We start from the raw sequence: 25,794 nt of genomic DNA, 5'->3' as shown, positions 1-25,794 counted from the left end.
TCAATTTTTTTAAATGAATGTTAAAAATTGTCTTTACATGTAATTGGAAGAAAATAAAGCACTATTTAAAATAAAGAACAGAAAAAATCAGAACTCCTAGAGGGCAGAGAGGGGCTTATTTTTATATTTTTATCACCAGTACCTACTATAATGGTTGACACATAGCAGGTGCTTATTGATCAATGAAATTGTGACACAAAAGTGTCAGAGATGGAATTTAAATCCAGGTATCCCCTAACTCCAAATCCAGTACTTGTTCTGCTGTAACGCACTTCCTTCCAGACCTAGTCAAATGCTCTTTCCCGTCCAAAACCTTTAGCAATCCCCCCGGCTGGAAATGATTTCTGCCCACTATGAATGCCCCAGATATTTCATTGGTACCTCCCTTATATACTTAGTATAGGTTTTTTTAATTGGTCATGCTCATAGTTGTCATAATTATACAATAACTAAACTCTTCGAGGTCTGTCTTCTTTATCTTTGTATTTCTCCCAGTGACCCAGAAAAATGCCTTGTACAAAACCAATGAATGAATAAATGCCTTGAAAATCACCAACTACAGCCACTATCATGAAAAAGAAAGATTGTTTTCACTTTCAGGCTCAGCATATTGTCACTTTCAAAAATCTCCACGGAGAAAAACCACCAACGACATTGATCAAAGAAAATTTTAGTAACACCAAATAAAAGGCAACGCAGTGAAGGAGAAAAGGCACTGGGTTTGGATTCTGAATCTGCTTGCTATTTGTGTGCGTGTGTAAATACATACGTGTGTGTGTGTGTGTGCAGGTATGTATATATACATATATGTATGTCTATATATGTGTGTATACACACACACATGTTATATATCTCTTTACCTTCTCAATGTCAGTTTCTCATTTATAAAGAAGGGTTGTACTACATTAGGAGGTCTCTGAACTTGAATGGGGAGAAAATTACATCATTATTTTCACAAACTTGTAACTGAAATTTAGCATTTTCTTCGATTATTTAAAAACATTCTTCTGAAATGGGGCCTATGGGCTTCACTAGACTGCCAAAGTAGTCCATGACACAAACAAACTTAAGAACCGCTGGACTAGAGGATCTATTACCTCCTTTCTAGTCCTAACTCCTCTGACTATGACTCTATAGGAAGGTGCTGGTCTTGCAACGTGAAGGCCTTTGTTTACACCCTGGGCACTGATCTTGATTAGATGTGTGGACTTATCCAAGTGGCTTAACCTCTCTGAGCCTCGGTTGCCTTGGATACAAAATGGAGATAATACTATTTACACTGCTCACCTCACAGGGTGAGGGTAAAGAAAATCCTTTGTGAACTTTCAAGTCCTATATAAGTTTATTCCACGTCACTAAAGGTACTTATCCATGAGTTAGACAGCAGCTTACAAAATAATACAGACCCATAACTTGAATTTCCCAAGGCCTGACCTGTGGTAAATGGCCTCTATAGGCAAGTTCTCCTGGCACAGGGGCTTCATCAGTCGATGTCGGAGGGCCCTCTTCTCCTTCAGTACAGTCTCCAAGTGCTGATTCATGCTTTGCAGAGTCTCACACTTTTGAGCTTTATAAACCAAAGAGGAAGCAGGGTAAAGGATGTTCACTATGAGATTGCTAATCATTTCTTCTCACTTCATCATTAGCAGTGATTTTATCTTAAGTGACTCTCAATCCTCCCTACCCTTAATCCAAATCCCAACTATTTCCCCTTTCTCAAATCTACCCCTTTTCTGATATTACAGCAACACCTAGTTCTCATATATGAACTCTGCCTTCACAGATCCGGTATTCTAACAATGCAGCAAGAATCAATTATCTTAAGTGCTGTTTCAATTCTCTCAATACTCTTTCTTAGAATCCTACTGTGGTTTACAATTGCTTACTACTTCACATGAAAATTGGCGACCATGTTCTCTTCTCCACTCTCACAATTCTTTGATAATTATAATTTTTGTCTACTTTGAAGCTGAAGTGCTCTGTTCTATCTAGGCAAACAGACCTACCACCATTCATTTACGCTTGATTTCTGGGTCATTGGCTTTATTATTTCTCCTAGGTGAAACACTTTTCCCCATTCTTCAACATCGAATCTCATTCTTTTCACTTGCTCAGAATTATTTAGCATGTAGGTCTACATATCTCCAGAGCAAGATGTTTGTATGTTTGTATTTCAATCATTCACATTCATGTATAGCTAAGTACTCTATTTGTCCAATCTCTGTAGTACCGACTTTCTAAAGACAGGACCTATATCTTGTACTTCCTTTATAACTCCAAAGTATCATTTATGAAACAGAAACTCATTTATCAGAACTGTGAACTTAAGGCATTCAAAAAATCAATTACTAATTCATTCTTAGGGTTCTTAACCTGAGAATGCTTTTTAAAGGATACTGTGGTTCAAAAATTTAAGTCATATTGAATCCCCCAATTACACACACACACACACACACACACACACACACTCTTACATTATTTGTACATAAATAGGGTTACAACAAACTGGAACTTGCTTGCCCCACAGACCAGATGAAATTAAGTATAGGACTGAAAGTTCTTCATATTTGATTTAAATAAATAAGCCATTAGACTAGGAACACAGTGTGTACAATTCACTTTTATCTTTTTCTTCATTATCAAAAGAAATCCAAGAATTGCTCATCTTTCTACATTTTGTAGACATTTTTCATTTTGATGTCCTTTAATTTAGATTGCGTATATAAATTAACTTTGTAAGACTAAAATGGCTTATGGAAAGAGTTACACCCTTTGTATCTCTTCACCATATCCTACTGCCCAACTTTTCATAATTTCATTTTTTTTTAAAGTTCTATCAGAATGTAAGAGATGAGGGGAGAAGACTGTTAACTTTTTGGCCATACTTGTAAAAGTTAAGGGCAAATAGTGAGGTTGAAACTACCAATAAAGGAGGTTTTGTACTCATCAATCATTTGTTCCTGTTTGCTACCTGTAGTGCTCAGATGTCAGATAAGATATAGAACAATGACATTACAAGAGCCCAGGTTTCACAGAAATGACATTGTACAGTGTTATGCCTTGTCATTTTACAGTTTTACTTAAAGGTGCTTACTCTCTCCTATTAGCACAGATAATCAAAAGACGGTTGAAATGTCTAGCAACTGTCTGTTTAACTAAAACCACTTACCTAGAAAGAAAGGATCTACAACATCTGCTGTATCCTTTTCTAGTGTTAAGAGTTCAATTTCCAAGGTCTTCTACAAAAGACAAAAATAACATTTGGCTTCTTCAGAAAGTAGCTTGGGAAAAAAGAATCACACATGGGTAAAAATATAGCGCTTGGGCCATGCTGCTGATAGGTTTCACTGGAAAGAGGGGGAAGGACAGGAGAGGAGAGGAGAGGCTAAGCAAATAGAAAGAAGATATTCTGGCCAAACCTCTTGTAATTTAGTAACATATTCCCCCGGGGTAGGGGTGGGGGTGGGTAATAAGGCAAGGAGGAAAGGAGGACTGTTGCTTTTAGAATCAGCAAGGTTTTCTTTCTGGCAAAACTGGAAAGTAAAAACGGATACTATCACATGTCAAAATTGAAGGCTTTACCTGTCTGATTTCAGCTTCCATATCTTTAATCTGTTTGATTCTGGAGAAATTTACAAAAAATGGAGCAGGACTCTTACATGAATCTAGTGTCTCCTATTACGAGAGAACAGAAGACAGCACAAAATTAACAAAGTCAAAAACCATAGGAAAGTACCAGAAGGAATTTCTGTGGGGCACAATCAACTCTGTATCTAAACAGAATTGTGTATAAATGAAGCAACATGTATCTCCAGTTTTTCAAAACATCTACTACTTATAAAGGTAATTACGCAATTATCTTTAAGATAAGAATACAGAACCAACCAGCAGAATTTATGCATAGGAATGAATATGCACACGTTTAAATGTATGTTATTAGTCATACATTCCCAATTGAGGATACTAACCCTGGAGTTATCCGAAAATCCCAGTTCTTCTACTCTTCCAAATCATAATCTATCCCTGATTTCTTTAATCTCCTTGGGGTTACTAGGTGTAAAGTTTCACAAGTGTACTTGCCCTTTTAGGTTAAAGAAAATTTGGCCACATTTTTCTCAAAAAGAAAAAGAGATATCAAGTACGTGAAACTAGTTTTAGACCACCCTCTTGTCCCAGGAGCCAGAGAAAGGTATGCTCTCCTCTCCTGCCTCCTTGTCATAGCTCCTCCTAGAAGAAGGGGTCAGAAAAGAAGGGCACAGGGAATCAGCTGAGGGTTAGGACAAATGGTCAAAATTCACATCCTCATCCTTCCCATGTCTTAGAACCAACAACTGAAAGTAAAACAATAGTAAAGGAAAAGAAATGAGTGGCACTCTTACTAATCACCTTTCTTTGCCTTCTGCCCTCTTTTCAGCATTAATTTCTATCTCCCCAACTTTCTTCAATACTCTAAGGGGTTGTCATTTCATTGGTGTGGACATTCCTCCCCTAAAGGAGCTCAAAACCACTTCTATAAATTAATATGTGATATTTGAGAATTTATCACCCTAAGGTCAGTATGACAACCTACTCCAAATTTAGCTAGACTGATCCCCGAATAACAGACATAACAGTCCATTGCCGGGAATTATCTCCAAAGGGCAGTGGGAGCCCTGGCCTGACCCCAAGTGTCAGAAGAAGGCTTACATTCTACCCTCCCTTAAATAGCCAATGATGAAGCTTATCTCCAATACATGTCACCACTCCCTGACTTAACTCCTTTTCCTCCATTGTGCAAGCCCCTACCCTCCTCCCTAGCTAGGTGGTACAGTGCACAGAATGCTAGACCTGGAGCCAGGACTGAGTTCTAATTTGGCCTCAGACACTAAATTCTGTTACCCTGTGTACATCATTTAATCTCTCTGTCTCAGTTTCTTCAACTGTAAAATGGGGGTATTGTGAGAATTAAGTAAGTTAATATTTATAAAGAGCTTGACACAGTGCCATGTACATATGCTTAATGCTTGTTCCCTTCCCCACTTCCTGAGCCAAGATTCAGTCATTTATGGAAGGTATAACCTACAGGTGCCACTGGGAAATTCCTACTGCATTCCCCTATAGTGACCCTCTCTCTTCCAGATGATTTCATCATGGCTGTAGCAGATGCCCCTATGAGAGTGGGTGGAGTTTACAGCACAGTGACTGCTAAGGAAGAATCCTTCCTCTCCCTTCTCTGTTTTGTATGGAACATCCTGAGCCCCACGGGATGAGCAGGCGCCGGCGACGTGCTATGATTTTTACTGCAGATCTCACGTAATAATCTCTTTCTCCACAAACCCACCCCTCTTCTAAACCTGCCTCTTGTTACTGAGATCACTGTATTTCCTGTCACTTAGGTGCACAGCCTCAGTGTTATCCTTGTCACTTTTTTTTAATTTAAATTTATTTATTTAACATTTAGTTTTCAGCATTGATTTTCACAAGAGTTTGAATTACAAATTTTCTCCCCATTTCTACCCTCCCCCCACTCCAAGATGGCATATATTCTGGTTGCCCTGTTCCCCAGTCAGCCCTCCCCTCTGTCACCCCACTCCCCTCCCATCCCCTTTTCCCTTCCTTTCTTGTAGGGCAAGATGAATTTCTATGCCTCTTTGCCTGTGTATCTTATTTTCTAGTTGCATGCAAAAACTTTTTTTTTGTTTTTGAACATCTGTTTTTAAAACTTTGAGTTCCAAATTCTCTCCCCTCTTCCCTTCCCACCCACCCTCCCTAAGAAGTCAAGCAATTCAACATAGGCCACATGTGTATCATTATGTATAACCCTTCCACAATATTCATGTTGTGAAAGACTGACTATATTTTGCTCCTTCCCAACCCATCCCCCTTTATTGAATTTTCTCCCTTGACCCTGTCCCCTTTCCAAAGTGTTTGTTTTTGATTACCTCCACCCCCATCTGCCCTCCCCTCCATCAACCCCCCCCCTTTTTTTTATCTTCTTCCCTCTTCTTTCCTGTGGGGTAAGATACCCAATTGGGTATGTAATCTGATGAGAGCAAGATTCACTCATTCCCCCCTCACCTGCCCTCTCCCCTCCTCCCACAGAACTGCTTCCTCTTGCCCCCTTTATTCAAGATAATCCACCCCATTCTATCTCCCCTTATCTCCCTCTCTCAGTATGTTCCTCTCTCATCCCTTAATTTGATTTTATTTCTTTTAGATATCTTCCCTTCATCTTCAACTCACCTTGTGTCCACTCTCTCTCTCTCTCTATATATATATACACATAGATATATACATACATACACATTCACTTATATATATATACATAAACATATATATATGCATATTCCCTTCAGCTACCCTAATACTGAGGTCTCATGAATCATACACATCATCTTTCCATGTAGGAATGTAAACAAAACAGTTCAACTTTAGTAAGTCCTTTGCAATTTCTTTTTCTTGATTACCTTTTCATGCTTCTCTTGATTCTTGTGTTTGAAAGTCAAATTTTCTATTCAGCTCTGGTCTTTTCACTGAGAAAGCTTGAAAGTCCATATTTTATTGAAAGTCCATATTTTGCCTTGGAGCATGATACTCAGTTTTGCTGGGTAGGTGATTCTTGGTTTTAATCCTAGCTCCATTGACCTCCGGAATATCGTATTCCAAGCCCTTTGATCTCTTAATGTAGAAGCTGCCAGAACTTGGATTATTCTGATTGTTTCCACAATACCCAAATTGTTTCTTTCTGGCTGCTTGCAGTATTTTCTCCTTGATCTGGGAGCTCTGGAATTTGGTGACAATATTCCTAGGAGATTTCTTTTTGGGATCTATTTGAGGAGGCGATCGATGGATTCTTCTATTTCTATTTTGCCCTGTGGCTCTAGAATATCAGGGCAGTTCTCCTTGATAATTTCTTGAATGATGATATCTAGGGTTCTGCCGTTCTAGAATTGGTTCAGAGCCATTTTTTATAGGTTTTTGGAGGGACTCGGCAGGGAGTTCACACTAGTCCCTGCTTTCCAGCCTGCCATCTTGGCTCCGCCCCCCCCATCCTTGTCACTTTCAACACCTCATTCTGCCTTTACCTCACATATCCAAACAGCTGCCAAATCTTGTCATTTTACTATCACGACAACTCTCACTTCTGTCACCTTCTCACTACTCTGCCTCTCTACAAAAGAATCAATTAGATTAGTGCAGTGGACAGACTTAGGTCAGGAAGACCCCAGTTCAGATTCTCCTTCAGACACCTAGTAGGTATGTGACTCAAGGCAAAGTGTTTGAACTTTGTCTGCCTCAGTTTCCTCATTTGTAAAATGGGGATAATTAGAACCTACCTCCCAGGGTTGCTGTGAGAATCAGAAAACATATGTAGAGTGCTACATAAATGCTAGCTATTATTACTATCAGGACCTCATCCCCTCTCCATTGGACCAATGCCATCACCACCTAATCGGTCTTCATGCCCCAAGTCTTTCCCTTCTCCAATATGCCTTCCACATAGCCAATGAAGTTGTTTTCACAGAGAGCAAATCTGACCATCTCCCTCCTTTACTGAATAAATTCCAGTAAATGAGAGCAGGAGAAAGGGAAGGTACACCCGTGTAACCTTTCCACATATATGTATATGTACACATATGCATATGTGTACATATACATACACACACATATATACATATACATACATACATATATGTATATATGATCAGATTTCACATTAATCAATGTGGATATGTGAACCTAGTGAATGCTGTACCCACAGGGAGCTGGTATCTTCTCATGGTGCGAAAAAGATCATGATTTAAGGGATGTTTAAACTGGGACCTATCAGTACAACCAGAAGGAAAATGAGCAAGGCCAACAAGACGAAAATCAAAGAGCAGTTATGTATGCGAGCATGGCAGTTTCTAAATTTCCCTGGAAAGAGGAAATTATGATTGTTTTCGGAATGTAATTTAATCCCAGGGAAATGAGACTAACATGTACAGAGTATATACATGCTGGGGAGAAACGTTTCTATACTTGGGAGCTGCTAGTGTTTTCATACATTCTGGTACTACACAACAATGCATCACATTGTAAAAAGAATAGCCAGGATAAGGCACTATTTAAAAAAAAGATGGGAAAAGAAAAAGGAGGAGAGAATAAAGAAAAGTAATGCTCTTTGAAAGACAGGCATTTGAAATCCAGGACTATTTTGCCTCCAACAAGGGATGTGGTCACTGTCTGAATATATATCCTAACTTATGTATGTAGTTATACCCATGTCCAAACTTCATCTGCTAGAATCAAACTCTGCATATGACCACTCTTTCTTATCAATATGAACAGAAAACATGATTCCTGCCCTTGAGGTTTCCGAAATCTAGCTGGGGAAACAGAACATACCCTATATACAAAATAAATAATACAAGGCAGTACATAAATAGAAGAGAGATCAGATAGCTCAGGCAGTGAATACAATGAAGTTTAGAGGTGAATCTGGGTAGGCTGGAGTGCTTAGAAAAAGCTTCATGAATATGTGATTAAACATGTCCAACCCAATGCGGGAGGTGAGGGATTCATGCAGTATGAAATAGCCTCAATAAGGAGTTTTTCTTTTTTTGTCATGGACAGATGGTAGTGTCAACTGGACGGAGCTGGCCTCTGACATGTGGTGGCCAGAGCCAAACAGAGCAGACTAGAGACAGGAGAGTCAACAATCAAACAGAAGTGTAATTTCTAAGTGAGGGAAACAGCTAGCAAGGAATAACACAAGTGCTGGGGCCCCACCCCTATAGTGGAGGGACCTGCCTTACTGTAGGCAGATCTCCATAATTACATCTATGGCTACACAGTGAGCTGTAGCCCTGACAATGAGTGGCAACAGCAACAAAGGGACAAGTTGATTCATAGAAGGACTTCACGACCAGAACACGGATCCTTGTCCGAGCTCAGAGAATACCTGGTGCTGGTCAAAGCAACATATTAATTATGTAATTTTGCCAAAGAGTGAGATCATCCAGAGGGTGAGCACAAAGGATTGTTGTTATGCCAAATTCAGGGCACAGCTTGCTTGCTGGGCCTCAGCTCTGGGAAATAGGGTATCTCCTAATATCTTGACATTTCCCCCTTTTGGCCAATGAAGTTTAGAGGTCAATCTGAGTAGGCTGGAGTGCTTAGAAAAAGCTTCATGAATATGCTGCTAAATATGTCCAACCCAGTGGGGGAGGGGGAGGGATTCACGCAGTGTGAAATGGCCTCATGTGTCACGGACAGTTGCTAGGCTCCTGAAATCTATGGATACCTTCTCAGAACAATGATTTTAAATAATTCAAGGAAATGAGGCTAATGAAAATAAAGACGTGATGTTCTGCTCATCAAAGTTCACAGACCCCCTGAAATCTACCCTGGGATCGCATAGGGGTTGGGTGAATTCCAAGAACCCTTGGCCTAAACTGAGTTCAAATGTACTTTGCTTCGCAAAAGGCTATCTTTCCTTTTTTGTGCACACACAAAAAAATCCTATTTCCCCCATCTACTTCCATTATCATTTGGAAGACTGTATTTCAAATTGTTCTTCCATTAGGAATGGCTCCCAGCCCTTTCTTCTTCCATTTTCCTGTCTCTCAAGTAGTTAATGTTCTGTAAACAGACACTAAGATACATTAGGGGACTTTAGTAAGTAAATACCCTTTCATACCAGGAATAATTCTCTTTCCTTCCCAATTTCTCTCTTTAGTTAAAAAACTCAGTAAATAATGAAAAACCATATTTAAGTGGAACTTACTCATGCGATAAATTATATATAATCTATCTCAATGTACCCGACACAGCAACTCAGATGGACAAAGTTCAAGCACTCAATCCTAACTAAAGTCTAAAATTTCTTTAAAGAGATCCTTTACTTTTGCTGCTCCAGGTTGACCTCTTCATGAATACAGATAAGTGGACATGTTATAGAGATGCAATTGGCAAGACTTAGTAACAGACTGAATGTGGAGGTTGATCAAGAGATAAGTTCATGAACTAGGTAAGAATAGTGTCTTTGAGACAAAGAGGTAATTATGAAGGCAAAGCAAGTTTGGGGAAGAGGAGTGAAGGTGTCTGCTTTGTCCGTATTAAGGCTTAGATGTCAAAGGGCATTGAAGTAGAGATCTCCAGCAGTCAGTTTGTAATATACTAATGGAGTTTAGTAGAAGGACAGGAACTTGATAGGTAGATTTGGGAGTCACCTGTATAGATACGTAATTGAAGCTAATCAAATTTACGTAATCACTAAAGGAAAAGGTACTATAAAAGAAGAGTAGAAGGTCTAGGATAGAATCTCACAGGCCACCTATGAAAAAAGGGTAGAAAATAGATGATAAAGCAATAAAGGAGACTAAAAAGGAATGGTTAGAAAGGCAAAAAGAGAACAAGACAGTACCAGAATAAGGGAGAATCAGAAACAATGGAACTCAATGACCCAATGTTGAATAAACTGGAAAACATAAATTAACATAAACATAAATTAAAGTACTCTATTTGATAAAAACTTCTGGGAAAACTGGCAAGCAATATGGCAGAAATTAGATCTGGACCAACACATTATAATATATTCTGCAATACATTCTACATGGATTCATAACCTTAATATTAAAGATGACTATATTAAAAAAGATCAGAAGAGAAGCAGATTAAATGCCTCTCACAGCCAAGGGTAGAAGATGTAATCTTAACCAAATAAGGGATAGACAATTATGGAAGGTGACAGAGATATCTTTGATTATATGAAACTGAAAAGCTTCTGCACAAACAAAATTAATACACACAGGCTAAGAAAGGGAGTAGTCAAATGGGAGAAAAATCTTTGTATCAAATTTTTCTGATAAGGGTTTGGAATCAAACGATATATAAATGACTAAAATATATACAGGGTATCCCCAAAGTCCAGCCCTAATTCTGACCTATCAAAGCTTAAGACTTCATCAAGACTTTTGGGATACCTTCTATAAGGCCAGAAACCATTCTCCAAAAGATAAATGGTCAAAGGATATGAACAAAGAACTACTTACAACCTATATTTTTAGGTTGTTAGAAGAATCCTTAACAACCTATACAAACTATTAACAACTATATCAGAGAATATCCCAAATGACTAATAAAAGAAATCAAAACAACTTTGAGGTTTCACCTCACACCCTGCAAACTGGCAAAGATGACAAATGATGGGAATAGTCAAGTTTGGAAGGGTTTTGGGAAGACATTTTTGGTGGAACTGTGAATCAGTATAACCATTTTGGAAAATAATTTGGAATTATGCAAGACCTAGATATTCCATTACTAGAATTATATAGCAAGGTGGCCATACATAAGAAGAAAGAACTATATGCATCAGAATATTTATAGCAGCAGTTTTAGTGACAGCAAAGAATTAGAAGCAAAGCAAATCCTCATTGACGGCTAAAAAAATTGTAGTGCATGAATGCAAGAGAATCTTATTCTATTGTAAGAAGTGATGAATGTGATAAATACAGAGAAACATGTATACAAACTAATGCAGAGTGAAGTAAGCAAAGCCAAGAAAACAACACATGCAATAACAATAGGAAAGAATCACCAAAAAAAAAATCAAAAGTGAATGTTGCATGATTATAAAAAACAAGCATGTCTTGAAAGAAGAGATATAAGAACATATTCCCAACTTAACCTTTGGCAGAGGTGGAAGGTCCACAACTGTTTTTAACACTGCACAAATTTTCATTTTTTTCAGGTAAGTTTATTTTTTTCCTCTTCTTTTTCCTTTTTTCCCCTTTTTTGGTCTTTAAAATATACTATTTAATATATGGGATAGTTCTTTGGGGAGGGAGAGAGATACAGTGGAAATTATGGTAATATAAAAAACAAAAAAACTTATATTTGAAAAAGCAGAGAGGTTAACCTTGAGAAGGACTACCTGTTCCACAAAAACAAGACAAAAACCCACCTAGAACAAAGGAAGAGAGACCAGGTGAAGATGTAGAAGGGTTTCTGAGGTATACAGAGGAAAAGATGGAGTTCAGAACAGATGACTCTGTCTTTAAATCCTTTAATAGGGCACCAAGTATTTTTTTTTGAGAGCAAGGACATCTTCCTAGACAGCTTAAATTATACCAAACAGTAGTTTGCCAAGTCTGGCAGACAAGAACCTTGCCATATTGGGGTAAACAGTAAAAAACAAACAATAGAATACATGGTTTCTGTACTTGGACTTATTTATTGCCCAGTAGAAGACAAGATAGCTATTTAGCTTTTTTTTTTTTTGAGGGAGGATGGCAAGGTAATTGGGGTTAAGTGACTTGCCCAAGGTCACACAGGTAGTAAGTGTCAAGTGTCTGAGGCGGCTAGGTGATTACTCTAGACTCTAGAGCTGTTTTAAAAGAGATTTCCATTCAACTATGAATTAGATTAGATAATCTTTAAAATTCAATAAATCATTCATCCTAGAACAAATTGCAAAGATATTAATTGGGTTCCACGGAAGGCCCACCAATTCCATTTTTTTATTCATTCCTTTAATTTCTCATTCTACTCATTCCTTCTTTATTTTTTAAAGTAAAGAACTTAGTGCTCCTATAATTAGTCCCAGCCTTGGGGCTATGCAAATACACTCAAAATCTCTGGTGCCCATAAGATAATGCAGGATCTTTCTGAGGGATATCTTCCTGGGGATCCTGAATTCTATGCACTCAATTCCCACAGCAAGATAGTGTGTGTGTGTGTGTGTGTGTGTGTGTGTGTGTGTGTGTGTGTGTGTAAGCTTATGATTTGGGTGTGTGTAATCTTATGATTTGGGTGTTTCCTCCAACAATGCAGATTGCAATGCATTTATTCCTACCCTTCCAGTGCTATCTCATCCCAGTCCTAGAAGTCTGCCATAGGAACGTCAGCCCTGGACCAGGAGGCTTTCCTCAATTTTTCCTAATATCATCAAGGATAGCAGTGGGCCCACTTAGCCTGGAACAGAATATGAGAACTGAAAGGGAACTCAGGGTCAACTCCCTCTGACAAACATCCATTTCATAGAATCAGAAGTAGAGAAGCACAGAGCAATAAAATCCCCCCATGTGACCTGTCTATATTCCATTTCACTAAAAGTCATTTTAGTGATAGTCTGTAAACATTTATTAACCTGCCTACTATGTGTCAGGCACAGTGCTAAATTGTAGGAATACAGATTTTAAAAAGCAGTTCCTGCCCTCAAGGAGCTTATAATGTGAGTGGGGGTAAGGGGGCTGCAGAAAAATAATATACACTAGGGGCAGGATTTAAATGAGTAGATTAACCTCCTCCTCAGGGCCTGAGATTGTGCAAGATTAAAGAAATCTAAATCTCAGATCCAGTGAGGGGAGGAGGAGCGCATTAGCAGCAGCAGGCAGAATCAGATGGTCTGAGTGTGCACTCAGGCTGGAGGGAATATGAAGCTGAAGCTGGGGGAATGGGTGTTTTCTTAGACATGCTCAGGTCATCTTTTCTGCCAGACCACAAGTTTAAGAGCAAGAAGCTTGTCTTTTTGTTCCTTTTGCATTCCTTCCCCATAGTGTCAGATTTCTGTTCACCTCGATTATCTGTCTATGTTCTATACAGAGCAGTCAGAAAGTCCTTGTTGCTTTCAAGAAGTAGCCATCCTTCTACCAGGTATAAAATGTTAAAAACTGGACAAGATAAATCATCCAGTGCAATCTCTTCACTTTTCAGAGAAGAAAACTGATTCAGAGAAGGGGCTTTGGCAAAGGTCACAAAGCTAGTAAGCGGCAGCCAGAGCTGGAATACAGGGAAGTAAGTGCCTTTGGCCTCTCTAAGATAAGAGCTAAAAAGCTGTCCTGATAGTCACTTCTATAAGTAAATCCCAAATCTGTTGTATGTCTCCAAACCGGGGCCCTACAGACTTTCAGAGACTGAAGGGACAGAAGGGGAAGATATATATAGCCAGTAAGTTTCTGCATATCTACACTTCCCTAAAAGCAGGGCTGACATGAAGGCAGCCCAGCAGGACACCCCCAGAATAATGGGTGTATTAGCTGCAATACAAAATGATGATTCTGAAACCAAAAAGCACAAAAATCAGGCCAAGGAGAAACAGGAGACACCTACTGCTTGGGCAAAATTATCAAATAGGCAAAGCCTACTCAGTGCCACCTACATATCCCCCTTCTGAACCCTTCTTCTCACCTCCTTTTAGCACTTTATTCCCACTCCATATGCCAATTTTCTTACTCATGTAAGCAGTCTCTAACACAAAAGATGGAAATAACTCGATAAATTTATTCACACTATCAAGTCCAGGAATTAGGGAGGAAGAAAATGCTTAGCCCAAAGAAATGGTACAATAGCGAATGTGAAAGGATTAAATTTATCCAGGGAAGTACAAGAGGCAGAGGTCTGAACTAATGGTTAGAAGATGGCAAGTTTGAAACAGATGTGTTCACCCAGAGACTAGATGACAAGGATAGCAAAATGTGAGCACCAGAAGGGACATTAAAGGTCATCTGGTCTGATCCCCTCATTTTATATTTGCAGAAACAGAGGTCCAGAAAAATGAAGTCACACAGCTGGTAAGCGGAACAGTCCAGACAAATTAAGGTCCTCTGACTTTCTTCAGGTCTGTACCATGCTGCCTCTCCAGTTGTTGCTGATAATCTAAGAAAGAGTAGCAATTTAGGTGGGAGGTTGATCTATCTAATATTTAGGGTCCTTTAAGATTTTATAAAACATTTTCATAGCAAAGGACCTATCTTCCTGATGCTCTTCAAATCACAAGTATCCATTACAAACCATTTTGTACCTCGGATTAGCATAGTGCCCGGAACACAGCAGGCACTTAATTCTTATTGATTGATACTATGTAGGCAATCAGATTCAGAGCTTCTCCACTTAGTTCTGTTATCTAATTCAAATTTAATCATTCTTTCCTCATTTCTTCTATATATTTTTTTACTCACAGAATCACAAAATCTTAGAACTGTAAGAGCATCTAGAGATTATCTCATCTGTCATTTTCAGATAAGTATACCCTAAGGTTCAGAGAAATCAGGTGACTGTCCACAGTCATGGAACTACTCTCTTTTTCCACCCTGTATTCTCTTTTATTCCTTCATGTCATTTCCCCGTCACTGCTTCAGGCACAAACCTTTCAAAGGTCTATACATCTATTCCCCAACACACAGCCCACTGCCTCCGACCCCCTCACAAGAGACACAGAATGCAGTTTGCGACCCAGTTGTTTCCATTAAAATCTAAGTTCCTTGAAGGCAGGGCCATTTTTTTCTTTCCTTTTTCTCTTTCCTTCCTTTCTTTGTGCACACTGATGCTGTTGCAGATGCTCACAAAGCACACTCCCTCACTGGTCTCCCCATCTTTACACTGGCCGTCCCCTCAAGCCTGGAATGCTCATCCTCACCACCTTCACCTATCCTTTTCCCTTCATGAACATGAAGTTCCCATCTCAATTTCTGCGGCGTACCTTTCCCAGTCCTCCCAAGTGCAACTGCCTTCCTCTCTTAGAATCACTCCTTATCAACTCTGCCTAAAATGTGTATGTCCCTAGTTACACACAACATTTATAGATGGTCTCCTCTGCTGGAAGAGGGGTACCTTGTGGGCGGGGACTGCAGAGACCTTTCTTTGTAAACCCTTCCCCCCTCCCCCAACGTTTAGAACACACGGTGAACACTTAAAAAATAAAACACGGCCAGTAGTTGTTTTGGAAGAGGAGGCGGTGCCTTCCTTCCCTCCTCAGCCTATGGTGAGACAGAGAAGACTGTGACGTCAGAGCGGCAGCCCTGAATGAAAAACGATTGGAAAACTCAGGTGCCTCTCTCCGTTTTCCCCCCTCCCTCCTGGGCCGCGCAGGGGGAGGTTTCTTCCTGCCGGGACTCAGCCTGGGATGATCTTTCCTCTCCAGGCGAATCGCCAACCTCCCCAACCCGCAGAGAGGGATCTTCGTAGGCTCGCAGGAAGGGGCCTTAGAGATCATCTAACACAACCCCTTCAGGTCTTACAGAGGAAGAAACTGAGGCTCGGAGAGCCTTAGTGATTTTGCCAACATCACCCAGGTAGGACGTGGAGAAGGCGGCATTCGAACCCAGGTCCTGGGACTCCGGCTCCGGCGCTTTTTCCACGACAATCCACTCCGCTGACTTAAGTAAGCACCCTCTCGGTGGGCTCCTCCCGGCCCGTCTAGGACCGTTTGTTTTTTTCTTCCTGTTGCCCGGCTCTCCCGCCCAGTCACCATCACCTATCGGGGACATTACGCTAGTGACACGTTCTTCCATTCCCAAGTCGCCACCCACTCACCTGAGTGACGAGACCCGAGGCTACGCATTCGGCCAACAGTAGCCCCGCGGCGGTTGGGGAGGTCTCCGGGACCCAAGGGTTGGCAGCCGCCATGCCTCCTCCAGCGGTCTTTCGCTGCCGGAAGGCCGGACAGAAACGAGGTGTAGCCACTGCGCGCGCGCGCAGGGGAATCCAAACGGCGACAACCTGGGCTGGCCGCGCAGGCGCGTGCCAATGACGTCACAGGGCGTTCCGGGCCCCAGGCTGGGAAACAACCTCCACGCCCAGGGGCGGGGCCCCGGCGTCACCGGGCCCTGGCCTGAGTGCCCTGGCCGGAGGCCGGCGGGGTCGTGGGTCGGGTGACCGTGGTGCTTCTGCTAGCGCCGGGCTTCCGGGGAGCGGCGGAGGGCGGTAGGGCCCAGCGGGCGGGCGGGTAGGCAGGCGGGTTGGACGCGCCCCCCTCCGGCCCGGCGGTGACCGCTGCGGCTTCTCCCGCAGGGTGAGTGAGGCCCGGGCCGGCTGCAGCGGCTGCAGGATGGGGAACAGCGCCCTCCGCGCCCACCTCGAAACGGCGCAGAAAACGGGCGTGTTTCAGCTCAAGGATCGCGGCCTGACGGAGGTGAGACCGAGCCCGGGGCGGGGGATGGAGCCCGGCCGGTCCCGGGAGGCGGCGGGGAAGCGGGAGGCTGGGCTGGGCGGGCCCGCGCAGCGACCACCCCCTTTCTCCAGTTCCCCGAGGACCTGCAGAGGCTGACAAGCAACCTCCGGACCATCGACCTGTCCAACAACAAGATAGAGCACCTCCCGCCCGCCCTCATCGGGAAGTTCAAGCTGCTCAAGAGCCTGTCCCTGAACCACAACAAACTGAGTGAGTCGGGGTGGGGAGGGTCCCCGGCCTCACCCCCGGTGGCTGAGTAGTACCCCCTGCAGGGCTGGGGATAAGACCAGATGAAGAGCCTCCGATGAGACTGGAAGGATGGTTTGTGACAGTCCCCTGGCATAAGGGAGTCTCCCCTCCCACCTCCCGCAAGGTTGCCCCTTGCTTTCAGTAGGGCTCCCAGGGTGCCCTAATCCCTCTGTGCAGGTTAAGTCCTTGTCCCTGTACCCAGTAAATGTATAAGAGAGACCCTTGGTCGAGCCAGAGGTGTTGGGGGAAACAACCCCTTAATGAGTTTGGGTGCTGAGAATATCATGCAGAACAGTGGGAATCGGTTCAATGCAAAACTTCATTGCAAGCAGCGGGAAAGAAGGAGAAGGTGGTAACTCAGGTATTAACACTAGCACAGTATATAACTCATGTAATGGCAGCGCTGCCTTGGAGAGGACAGAAACATAGGTTCCATCAGCAGGAAGCAGTGTCCGACTTGGGAGGGGAAGGTCTGCTCCAAAAGCCCCTCTTTGAGAGTGGAGAGTTCTTATACTCTGATTTTTGGTGCCCTCATCCCCAGCTGGCTAATTTGCATGTTAGGGGTCAAGACAAAGGATTATTTTGGGAGTTTGTTATCAGGGAGAAAAAATAAAGCTGGTAGGAGACAAGATATTGTTTGGGAGACACAGCTGAGCCTTCAGAAATGTTATTGTTGGTATTTTTCCATGTTACCGCTTCCCTTAAGGGTAGATGATCAAGCTTAATCTTATAATAATGGTTTCCATGCGTAGGTTCTATAAGCTACAGCCTCCCTTAAGAGGAAAAATGTCATGGTGGTCTGAAGGCCACCAGGCCCAATCTTATAACAGTAGCAGTAGAAAAATTTGACCTACTATTAAAAAAGCGATACAGAATTAACTAAGGCCACACCCATGGGATTCTGCATCTCACAAAACTACCTTTAAAGGAGCCGACAAGCATTTATTAAGCACGTTCTGGGCCCTGGCCAGAAACATCGCCTGCCCTCCAGAAAGTCTCAATCCAGTAAGGGAGACAATATGCACACAGTTATGTATAAACATGACATATATCTTTAACAGTGAGAAAATTTCAGAGGGAAGATGTGTGTAATGGAGATGGAGGGGAAGCAGAACGTGGGAGTATGGGTTTAAGGAAATCAGGAGGTGGAGCTGAGGCGAGGAGAGGTCTGGATTTGATTAGTAAAGGAACAGCAAAGGAGGTCTGTGTAGCTAGATCATGAGTAAAGGGAGTCAGGTATAAGACAGGTCTGGACTGATAGGAAGAGGCCAGGTTACAAAGGCATCAAAAAACAAGGATTTTATATTTGATCTTGGATGGAATAGGTAGCCACTGGGCTTTGAATAGAAGGACGTGACATGGTTAGACCTGTGCTTTAGGAAAAGCACATTGATGGACTAGAATGAGGAAAGACTTGAAGGCAGGGAGACCAACCAGAAGGCTGTTGCAGTACTTAACACAGGATACCCCTTTAATGCCATTGTGTCCTTTACTTTCCATATGACCTTCCAGAGGGAAATATAGCAAAATGCAGTATTTGAAAAATAGCACAGCATGTGGGTGTTCTAGATTAAATAAAGAGAAAATTTATTGGCAAGGCAGTCTACGACAGAATCTCAGAAAAGCTTTTTGAAATTGTTTCTGATTATCTTTGCTAGCTGTTCTGCCTGAGGAGCTGTGCAAGCTGACAAAGCTAGAGACCTTACAACTTAACAACAATCACCTGACACAACTGCCAGCTGCCTTTGGGCAGTTGTCTGCCCTCAAGTCTCTGAGCCTCTCTGGGAACCAGCTTCGAGCAGTACCACCTCAGCTCTGTAGCCTTCGACACTTGGATGTGGTAGATCTCTCCAAAAACCAGATTCAAAGTGTACCTGACACAGTAGGAGAACTACAGGCTATTGAGCTGAACCTCAACCAGAATCAGGTCTGTAACTTAGATGTGCCATGTAAGTTAGTGGACTTTTGAATTACTCCTTTCCCTCTTTACCTGGCTCTCAGAGAAAGAGAATGTGAGTGTGTGTGTCCCTTGACTCAAAGGGCCATTTATTTGAACAAAGCTTAGGATCAAATTAAGAAGACTGAATCGTACGAGCAAGGTTTTTATTAAAGCCCAAGAAACCATTTAAGTTCACATTGTCCTCTTAAGGTTTAAGTGAGATGGTGCTAAGAGGTGAACCGTCTTTTCTTGGACCTCGGTAGACTCCTCAATCTGCCCATTCTTCCCTCGAAAGATTTCCAGACCATTTGATCCTAGAACCTTTTCATAGGAACTGGGAATTCAGACAGAACATCCCCATTTTAGCAGTTTTGATAAAGACAATGCTACAAAAAAGGTGGAGATTTTATGGAAGGTGTGACTGGTTATCTATGGAATAGTTTGTTGTAAGACTTCACCTATGAAGGTGAGGTACAGAAATGTCATTCACAGTTATTTTGACATCCCTTCTTAATATGGTGAAAAGTTGTGATATTGAAACGAGGGGAGTACACTGAACTGCCCCCTTGTACTTCTCCAGTGACTAAGCCCCTCCATGCTAAAGGTTATCCCTTATAAATATACCATTGAGCTGCCAGGATTTAGAAGCTTTTGGGGGGACTATCGTGGCAGAGATTAAAGGATTAGCTAATTAAGCATAGGGCGTTTGGTTGAGTTTTCCTTTTCTGAGGGGCCCATGTCTATATATTAAACCCTTCCCCACCAGCTGCTAGTGCCTTACCAGCCAAATATGTGTGTAAATATCTCCCTCAACAAAATGTAAGCTTCTTGAGGGGCTGTTTCATTTTTATGTTGTATCCCTGCACAATGTCTGGTATATTCTAATTTAATAAATAAATGCTTATTAGTTTATTTGCCCTTCAGAATAGTTTCCTATATTAAATGTTAAAACCCAGTAAAACATCATCCCTTTCAGTTGCTCTGAATTGGCATATTTGAAAAACCTTATCGTGTAGAAATTCTTCTGAGTATTTTGGAGTGTTTGGTACAGGAAGTTAAGGCTCTTAGCTCTGCTACTGACTGACTCTGCTATGCTTGCTACCTATGTGACCTTGACAAATGCATTAACTTCTCTGGGCCTTATTTTCTCATGTGTAAAATATTGGGTTGGACTAGAACTCTGTGATCTATGATATGTTTGTGAGAACTCAGGTAAAGATAGATGGCCCCTCTGCACTTGTCTCCTTGCCAGAAATGGGTTCTTGTGTTCACAGAGCTGAAAAGCACTTAGTTGGAGGAACTTCACTGGGGACAAAATAGTCTCACCCTTGCATCATTAAAAAATGCTTGGATTTGGGTTGTTTTTTTTTAGCTTTACTTCAAGGCTGCCGGTCCAACCTCTGTCTCTTCTGGGGGAAAATGGTGATATTAATGCAACATTCTGAGTTTTGAGATCTTCAGGATTTTGTACCCCTGGGAGGAAACTAGGTGGCACAGTGGATAGCATGCTGGCTTTGAGATCAGGAAGACCTGAATTCAAATCCTGCCTCCAACAATAGCAAGTAACTTAACCTCTCTTGCCTCCTTTGTAAAATGGAGATCCAATAATAAATAGCACCTATATCCCAACGTGTTTGTGAGGATAACGTAAGATACTTGCAAAACACGTTACAAATCTTAAAGAATTAGCTGTTTAAATGCTGTTGTTACCGTCATTACTTATATTCAATGTCACATCACTACCGTTAGTATCTTCTCTACTAAACTGCAAGCCCCTTGAGGTCAGAGCTGGTGCCTTAGCAAAGCATCTTCCACGTAGTAGGTGCTTGATATATGTATGTTGAGTTTTCATTCAGTCGCTAAGTAAATTTATGAAGCAACTGTCATGCTCTTGGTGATATATCTTTCAGTTAATAATGTAGTCGATGAGCTAAAACTTACTATATAAAAGAGAGCAGTTTGCGACTGAATTTTGCAGGAGAGACCAAGTTCTATTGGAATTTACAGGAATTTGGTTGTGAACAGGAGTGGAATGTGATGAATGGGAAGGGTGCTGCATCTGGAATCAGAAAGCCTAGGTTCAAGTCCCAGCTTAGCTACACTGGATTATCTATCTATCTTAGTGAGGTCATGTAACTTTTCTGAGTCTTGGTTTACAAGGGTGGAAGGTGGTATTTATGGTCCTGTGGGATGAGAAGAACCTGAAGGATGGATGGCATTTAGGTAGGTGGGAAGGGGAAGGAGGTAGGGAAAAGAGGACATTCTAGGTAAAGAAAACAGCATAAACCATAGCAATGAACCTAGCATGTTTGTGGGGCAATAAAAAGTCCAGACTAACTAAAATGAAAATGTTTTTAGGGGTTAGTAAGTAGCAAATAAAGTTGAATAGGGCCAAAAATGGAGGTTTTTTTTTTAACTCATGTTATAGTTTTGACTCAGTGTGCTGGGAAATTAGGGAAGACTGAAGCTTTTACAGGAGGATGACAAGATTAAAGCCAACTTTAAGGAAGATTACTCTGACATCACTATGTAGGAATGGATTAGAGGGGAGAGATTGCTGGTGTCAGAGGCTCATCTAGGAGGTTTTTAGAGTAATACAGTTGTGTGGTGATGAATTGAAGATGACATCAAGGTTTAGAACATGGGTGACAAAATGTGGTACTGTTGACAAATAGAAATTGGAAATAGAAGCTTGTTTTAAGCTTGTTGAATTGGAGTAAAAGACCTGACTGCAGAAAAACATGTCATAAAGCATGTCCAAGTTTGAAGAGGCAAGTCACCAGAGCTGGAAAGGATTTAAGGATCACCTCATTTAACACCCTGATTTTTACAAATGAAGGAAACCTGAGGTCTATAGAAATTATGACAGGAAGAAGTAGAAACTGCAAACTTGATGCATTTTGTGTGTGTGTGTGTGTGTGTGTGTGAGTGAGTATGAGAGAGAGAGAGAGAGAATGACATATAATGAGAGAGAATATAAACATGAGCAGAATACCAGACACTGTTGGGACATGCTTGTAAGTGACCAGAGGAAGAAGTGAGGAAACAACTGAGAATAATAATAAAATAGTAGCTGCTACTTTCATTACACTTTAAGATTTGTAAAGCTCTCACAGTATCCCCTTGATATTCTCTCTGTCCTTGGCTTTTCTTGCTACTTACTTGTCTGACCACTCCTTTCAGTCTCCTTCAGTGATTCATCTTCCTCCAACCCCTATCAAATGTGGGTGTATCAGGTTGTCCTAGGCCTTTGGTGATCTTTTGCATTTGTGGATTAAATTATCACCTCTGTGCAGATAGCCTTCAAATCTGTGTCTACATAGACATACAGGTATCCAACTCTAATGTCTCCTTCTGAGATCTCAACTCACAATCTCTGGTTGCCCGCCTAGATTTCTTTCTAATCGGATGGCCTTGTCATCTCAAATGTAACCTGTCTGAAACAAAATTAGTCAATTTCCTCTCAAAGCCTGCTAATTATTGGGAAAACTCCACCTTCATGCAAGATCCCATCAGCCTTGGTACTCCAGCTTCATCACTACCCTATGTCCCTCTGGTTAGAGTGGGGAATCCATGAACTCCCAAACCTCCATTTAAGGATGGAGCTCAGCTCAGAAAACTCACTTCTTACCTGGTTGTACCTTCCCCAGCCACACCCTCATTTCAGCTTTGTGTGTTGTCTTCTATGATATTGTAAGCTTCTTGAGGTCAGAGACTGGCTTACTTGTTTCACCAGTATTTGGTACGGTAGCTGGCACATCGTAAATGCTTAATGTTTATCAACGGACAACTAGGTTCTTTCTATTAATGGCATTCCCATCCTCCCAATCTCCTATGCTTTAGAGCCCTCTTTTCAGGCTGGGAGGTGAAAAGTCACCCAGTTGACAAATCTTGTGGATTTCATCCCTAATTTTTATTTTACCTTGGCTTGTTCCTTTCCAATCACTTGGTCACCACCCTAGTTTGGGTCTTCATCAGCTCACTTGGACTCTGCTAGTAACTTCACTGGTCTTCTGTTCCCAATATAATCTTTACATAGCTTGCAAAATTATCTTCCTAAGGCATAGGTCTAATCATCTCACACTCTTGCTCATAAACTTTCCATGGCTCCCTGTTGCCCATCGGATAAAATAAACTTTCTAGCCTGGTACTGAAGGCGCCCCTATAGTCTAGCTATAATCTGCCTTTGCAAATTTACTTTTTGTGTCTCCTTAATATCATCTGTTCCACCAAAAATGGAACTATTAGCTGTTTCTTTACCTCAAAATCCTGGCTTTTTATCTTTTCCCACACCTTTCCTCCTGTCTGATTTACCTGTAGAAATCCTTCAAGGCCCATCACGTGTGTTACTTCCGTGCAGCCTGGCTTTCTTTCCTCAGATTTTCTACAAGTACTTCATATGGATTTTTCTTTGGTCTGCTTCACGTTCTACCTTGTTGTATATTGTTATATTATCTTTTTGTAATATCTCTCCCACCAGGCTATAATTCCCTTGAGGGTAATGATTGCCTCTTACTAACTTTCTGTCTTTTACCGAAGTACCTTTTATCCAGCAGTAACTTAAATGTTTAAGTGAGTGATTTGAGACAAGAGAAGAAATCAGGATAGTGTAACAAAACACAAACCAACAATGATGTCAGATGCAGCAGGAACATTAAAGAGAATGAGGACAAAGAAACACCATTGGACTGGGCAATAAGGGATTTATCAATAGCTGTTGAGAAAGCAGTTTCAGTAGAGTGGTAATGGTAGTCAGATTAAAGGTGGTAAAGAAATGGAACTTTTTTTAAAAAAGAAATTTTCAAATAAAAATCTTTTCTTTCCTTCCCACCTCCCCTGCCCATTGGAAAAAAAAAACAAAACTCTTGTCACAAGTATGCATAGTCAAATAAAAATTGATTCCACAAAGAATATTGTAGACCAGTCGATTTTGTCAGTAAAATGAAGAGAATTAGAATTATAAGAGGAGATAACTGTCAGTGATGTCAGGTTTTGTTTTGTTTTTTCAAAAACATTAAATAGGAAATAATGAATTTGTTACTTTCTTGACTTGACAGATTTCTCAGATCTCACCCCAGATATCTCGCTGTCCACGTCTCAAGGTCTTGCGAATGGAAGAGAACTGCCTAGAACTCAGCATGCTTCCACGAAGCATCCTCAGCAATTCCCAGATTGCTCTGCTTGCAGTAGAAGGCAATCTCTTTGAGATAAAGAAACTCCGAGAACTGGAAGGCTATGAAAAGGTTTGTGAACAACAATCCAAATGATTGTTTCTTATCTATTTCCCTCCAGAAGGATACTGGAGTGATCCACATACATTTTCGTGCCTAGTGTTAATAGGACAAGCTTTTCCGTTTTGAAAATAGATTCAAAGAGCCAGTTATATGTATGTTTCTGCTAAGGTATCTTCTTTCTAAAGCTGTAGAATAAACTAGGTGACTATGAACTTAATCCTCAAGTATCATAATTTTTTGTTTTAGCTTTAAGGGCAAGAAAGAAGTCATCCAGTAAGAATTTAATAAAATGTTAGGCTTGCTGGAATGCTAAATAAAAAATTATATCCGAGACAGTTTCATTCCACTGCCCCTCCCCATTTAAACATTAAAATATTTTTTTTTTTTTAGTACATGGAGAGGTTCACAGCCACCAAGAAGAAGTTTGCATGAGTTCCCCAGAAGCAAAGCACCTCACAGGAAACACATTTTGAACCTAAGTTGGGAAGTCTGGCTGAATAGAAGACTCATGTCATTGCCAAGGAGATCTGCAGTGAGGAAATGATTGAAGGAGGAATGAGCACTTGAGTACCAAATGGTGTCTCCCAAGAGCAGATTATGTTGCATCTAACTTTCTCTCCCCTTTTGGAACTTGCTATAAATAAAGCAGAAGGGAAAGGGAGGGGGAGGGGGAGCCTGAGCATGTTAGAGAAGAAGAAAGGCCAAGTCCTCGGGCTGAGGGATAATGAAGGCCTATATTTTCACAGCTGTTGCCAGGTTCACTTTAAGAAACAAGTGGGTAGCTGCTGTTTTATACACCAAGGGGGCTGTGCCTGATAACTGCCCTGAGGTTATGTCACTTGTATAGCTCCACACCACAGCTTGAAAGCCCATATTTAATTCTGATGTGTGAGCTGCCATAACAGCAACTACAGATCCACCTCTGCATTTAACACTTTTTGTATTTTTGTGGAACACAAGTAGTTCATGAGAGGCTGCTATGATTAATCACAGCATTCAGTGCTTTGTTTATTCCAACACATCAGTTGAAAGTTAAAACTCTGCTGCTTTGAAAAAAAGTGCTTATTTGCTTGGAACTTAATTATGATATGTGGCAAATGTCTTAATTTAAAATGTGCTTTGCTGGTTTAAAAAAAACCAAACACTTAGGAGATGAGCCCCAAGCTGCATCAGATTCATTACTATTATTGTAGGTGCCTTACTGGTGAAGGTACTTGTATGCAAAACATGTAAGATGAAAAGAATTGTAATATCCAAGATTTTTCTAAAGCTTCTTTAGAAATGACTAATTTCCTATAACCTTTTACCCTTTTTGTATTATAATTTTACTAATCAAATGACCGATCCAAAAGCTATTGCTACAACAGATTTTCGAAAACATCCCATTATGTATATTAGGTGTGCTCTCTGCATAAGATGAAAAAAAGGATATGAGAAATAAATAACTTTTTAAAAAAGAA

At 41.1% G+C, this 25,794-nt stretch overlaps 2 protein-coding genes across 3 annotated transcripts in view; one reads left to right on the top strand and one right to left on the bottom strand.

Moving 5' to 3' along the window:
- Window positions 1–16,443, bottom strand: part of HAUS2 (HAUS augmin like complex subunit 2) — a 21,873-nt gene extending 5,430 nt beyond the window's left edge. Inside the window, exons 1-4 of the mRNA XM_036734780.1 lie at window positions 16,276–16,443; window positions 3,583–3,675; window positions 3,170–3,239; window positions 1,435–1,567 (exon numbers count right to left, since the gene is read on the bottom strand). Coding sequence (XP_036590675.1) covers window positions 1,435–1,567; window positions 3,170–3,239; window positions 3,583–3,675; window positions 16,276–16,368 — 389 coding nt within the window. The 5' untranslated portion in view covers window positions 16,369–16,443. The remainder of the gene's footprint in view (window positions 1–1,434; window positions 1,568–3,169; window positions 3,240–3,582; window positions 3,676–16,275) is intronic.
- On the top strand, window positions 15,792–25,794 carry LRRC57 (leucine rich repeat containing 57). Of its 2 annotated transcripts, none has more exons than XM_036734778.1 (6): window positions 15,792–16,123; window positions 16,753–16,873; window positions 16,984–17,122; window positions 18,820–19,088; window positions 24,158–24,343; window positions 24,725–25,794. In XM_036734778.1, exons 2-6 carry the CDS (start codon window positions 16,790–16,792, stop codon window positions 24,764–24,766), a joined length of 720 nt encoding a protein of 239 aa, XP_036590673.1. In that variant the 5' UTR covers window positions 15,792–16,123; window positions 16,753–16,789; the 3' UTR covers window positions 24,767–25,794. The 2 variants fall into 2 exon arrangements, with proteins under 2 accessions (XP_036590673.1, XP_036590674.1); XM_036734779.1 differs by lacking the exon at window positions 15,792–16,123 and adding an exon at window positions 16,485–16,665.

Source organism: Trichosurus vulpecula, chromosome 8 (assembly GCF_011100635.1).
Source record: "Trichosurus vulpecula isolate mTriVul1 chromosome 8, mTriVul1.pri, whole genome shotgun sequence".
Taxonomy (NCBI): Eukaryota; Metazoa; Chordata; class Mammalia; order Diprotodontia; family Phalangeridae; genus Trichosurus; species Trichosurus vulpecula.
Note: the sequence above shows the minus strand (reverse complement) of the source record. Positions and strands in the feature narration are given on the sequence as shown.

What these genes read in the sequence shown, in the direction of transcription:
- LRRC57 (XM_036734778.1), top strand. Translation starts at nt 16,790, where the DNA reads ATGGGGAACAGCGCCCTCCGCGCCCACCTCGAAACGGCGCAGAAAACG. An exon ending in AGGATCGCGGCCTGACGGAG is followed by an intron (nt 16,874 to 16,983) that starts GTGAGACCGAGC and finishes CCCTTTCTCCAG; the next exon opens with TTCCCCGAGGACCTGCAGAG. An exon ending in TGAACCTCAACCAGAATCAG is followed by an intron (nt 19,089 to 24,157) that starts GTCTGTAACTTA and finishes TTGACTTGACAG; the next exon opens with ATTTCTCAGATCTCACCCCA.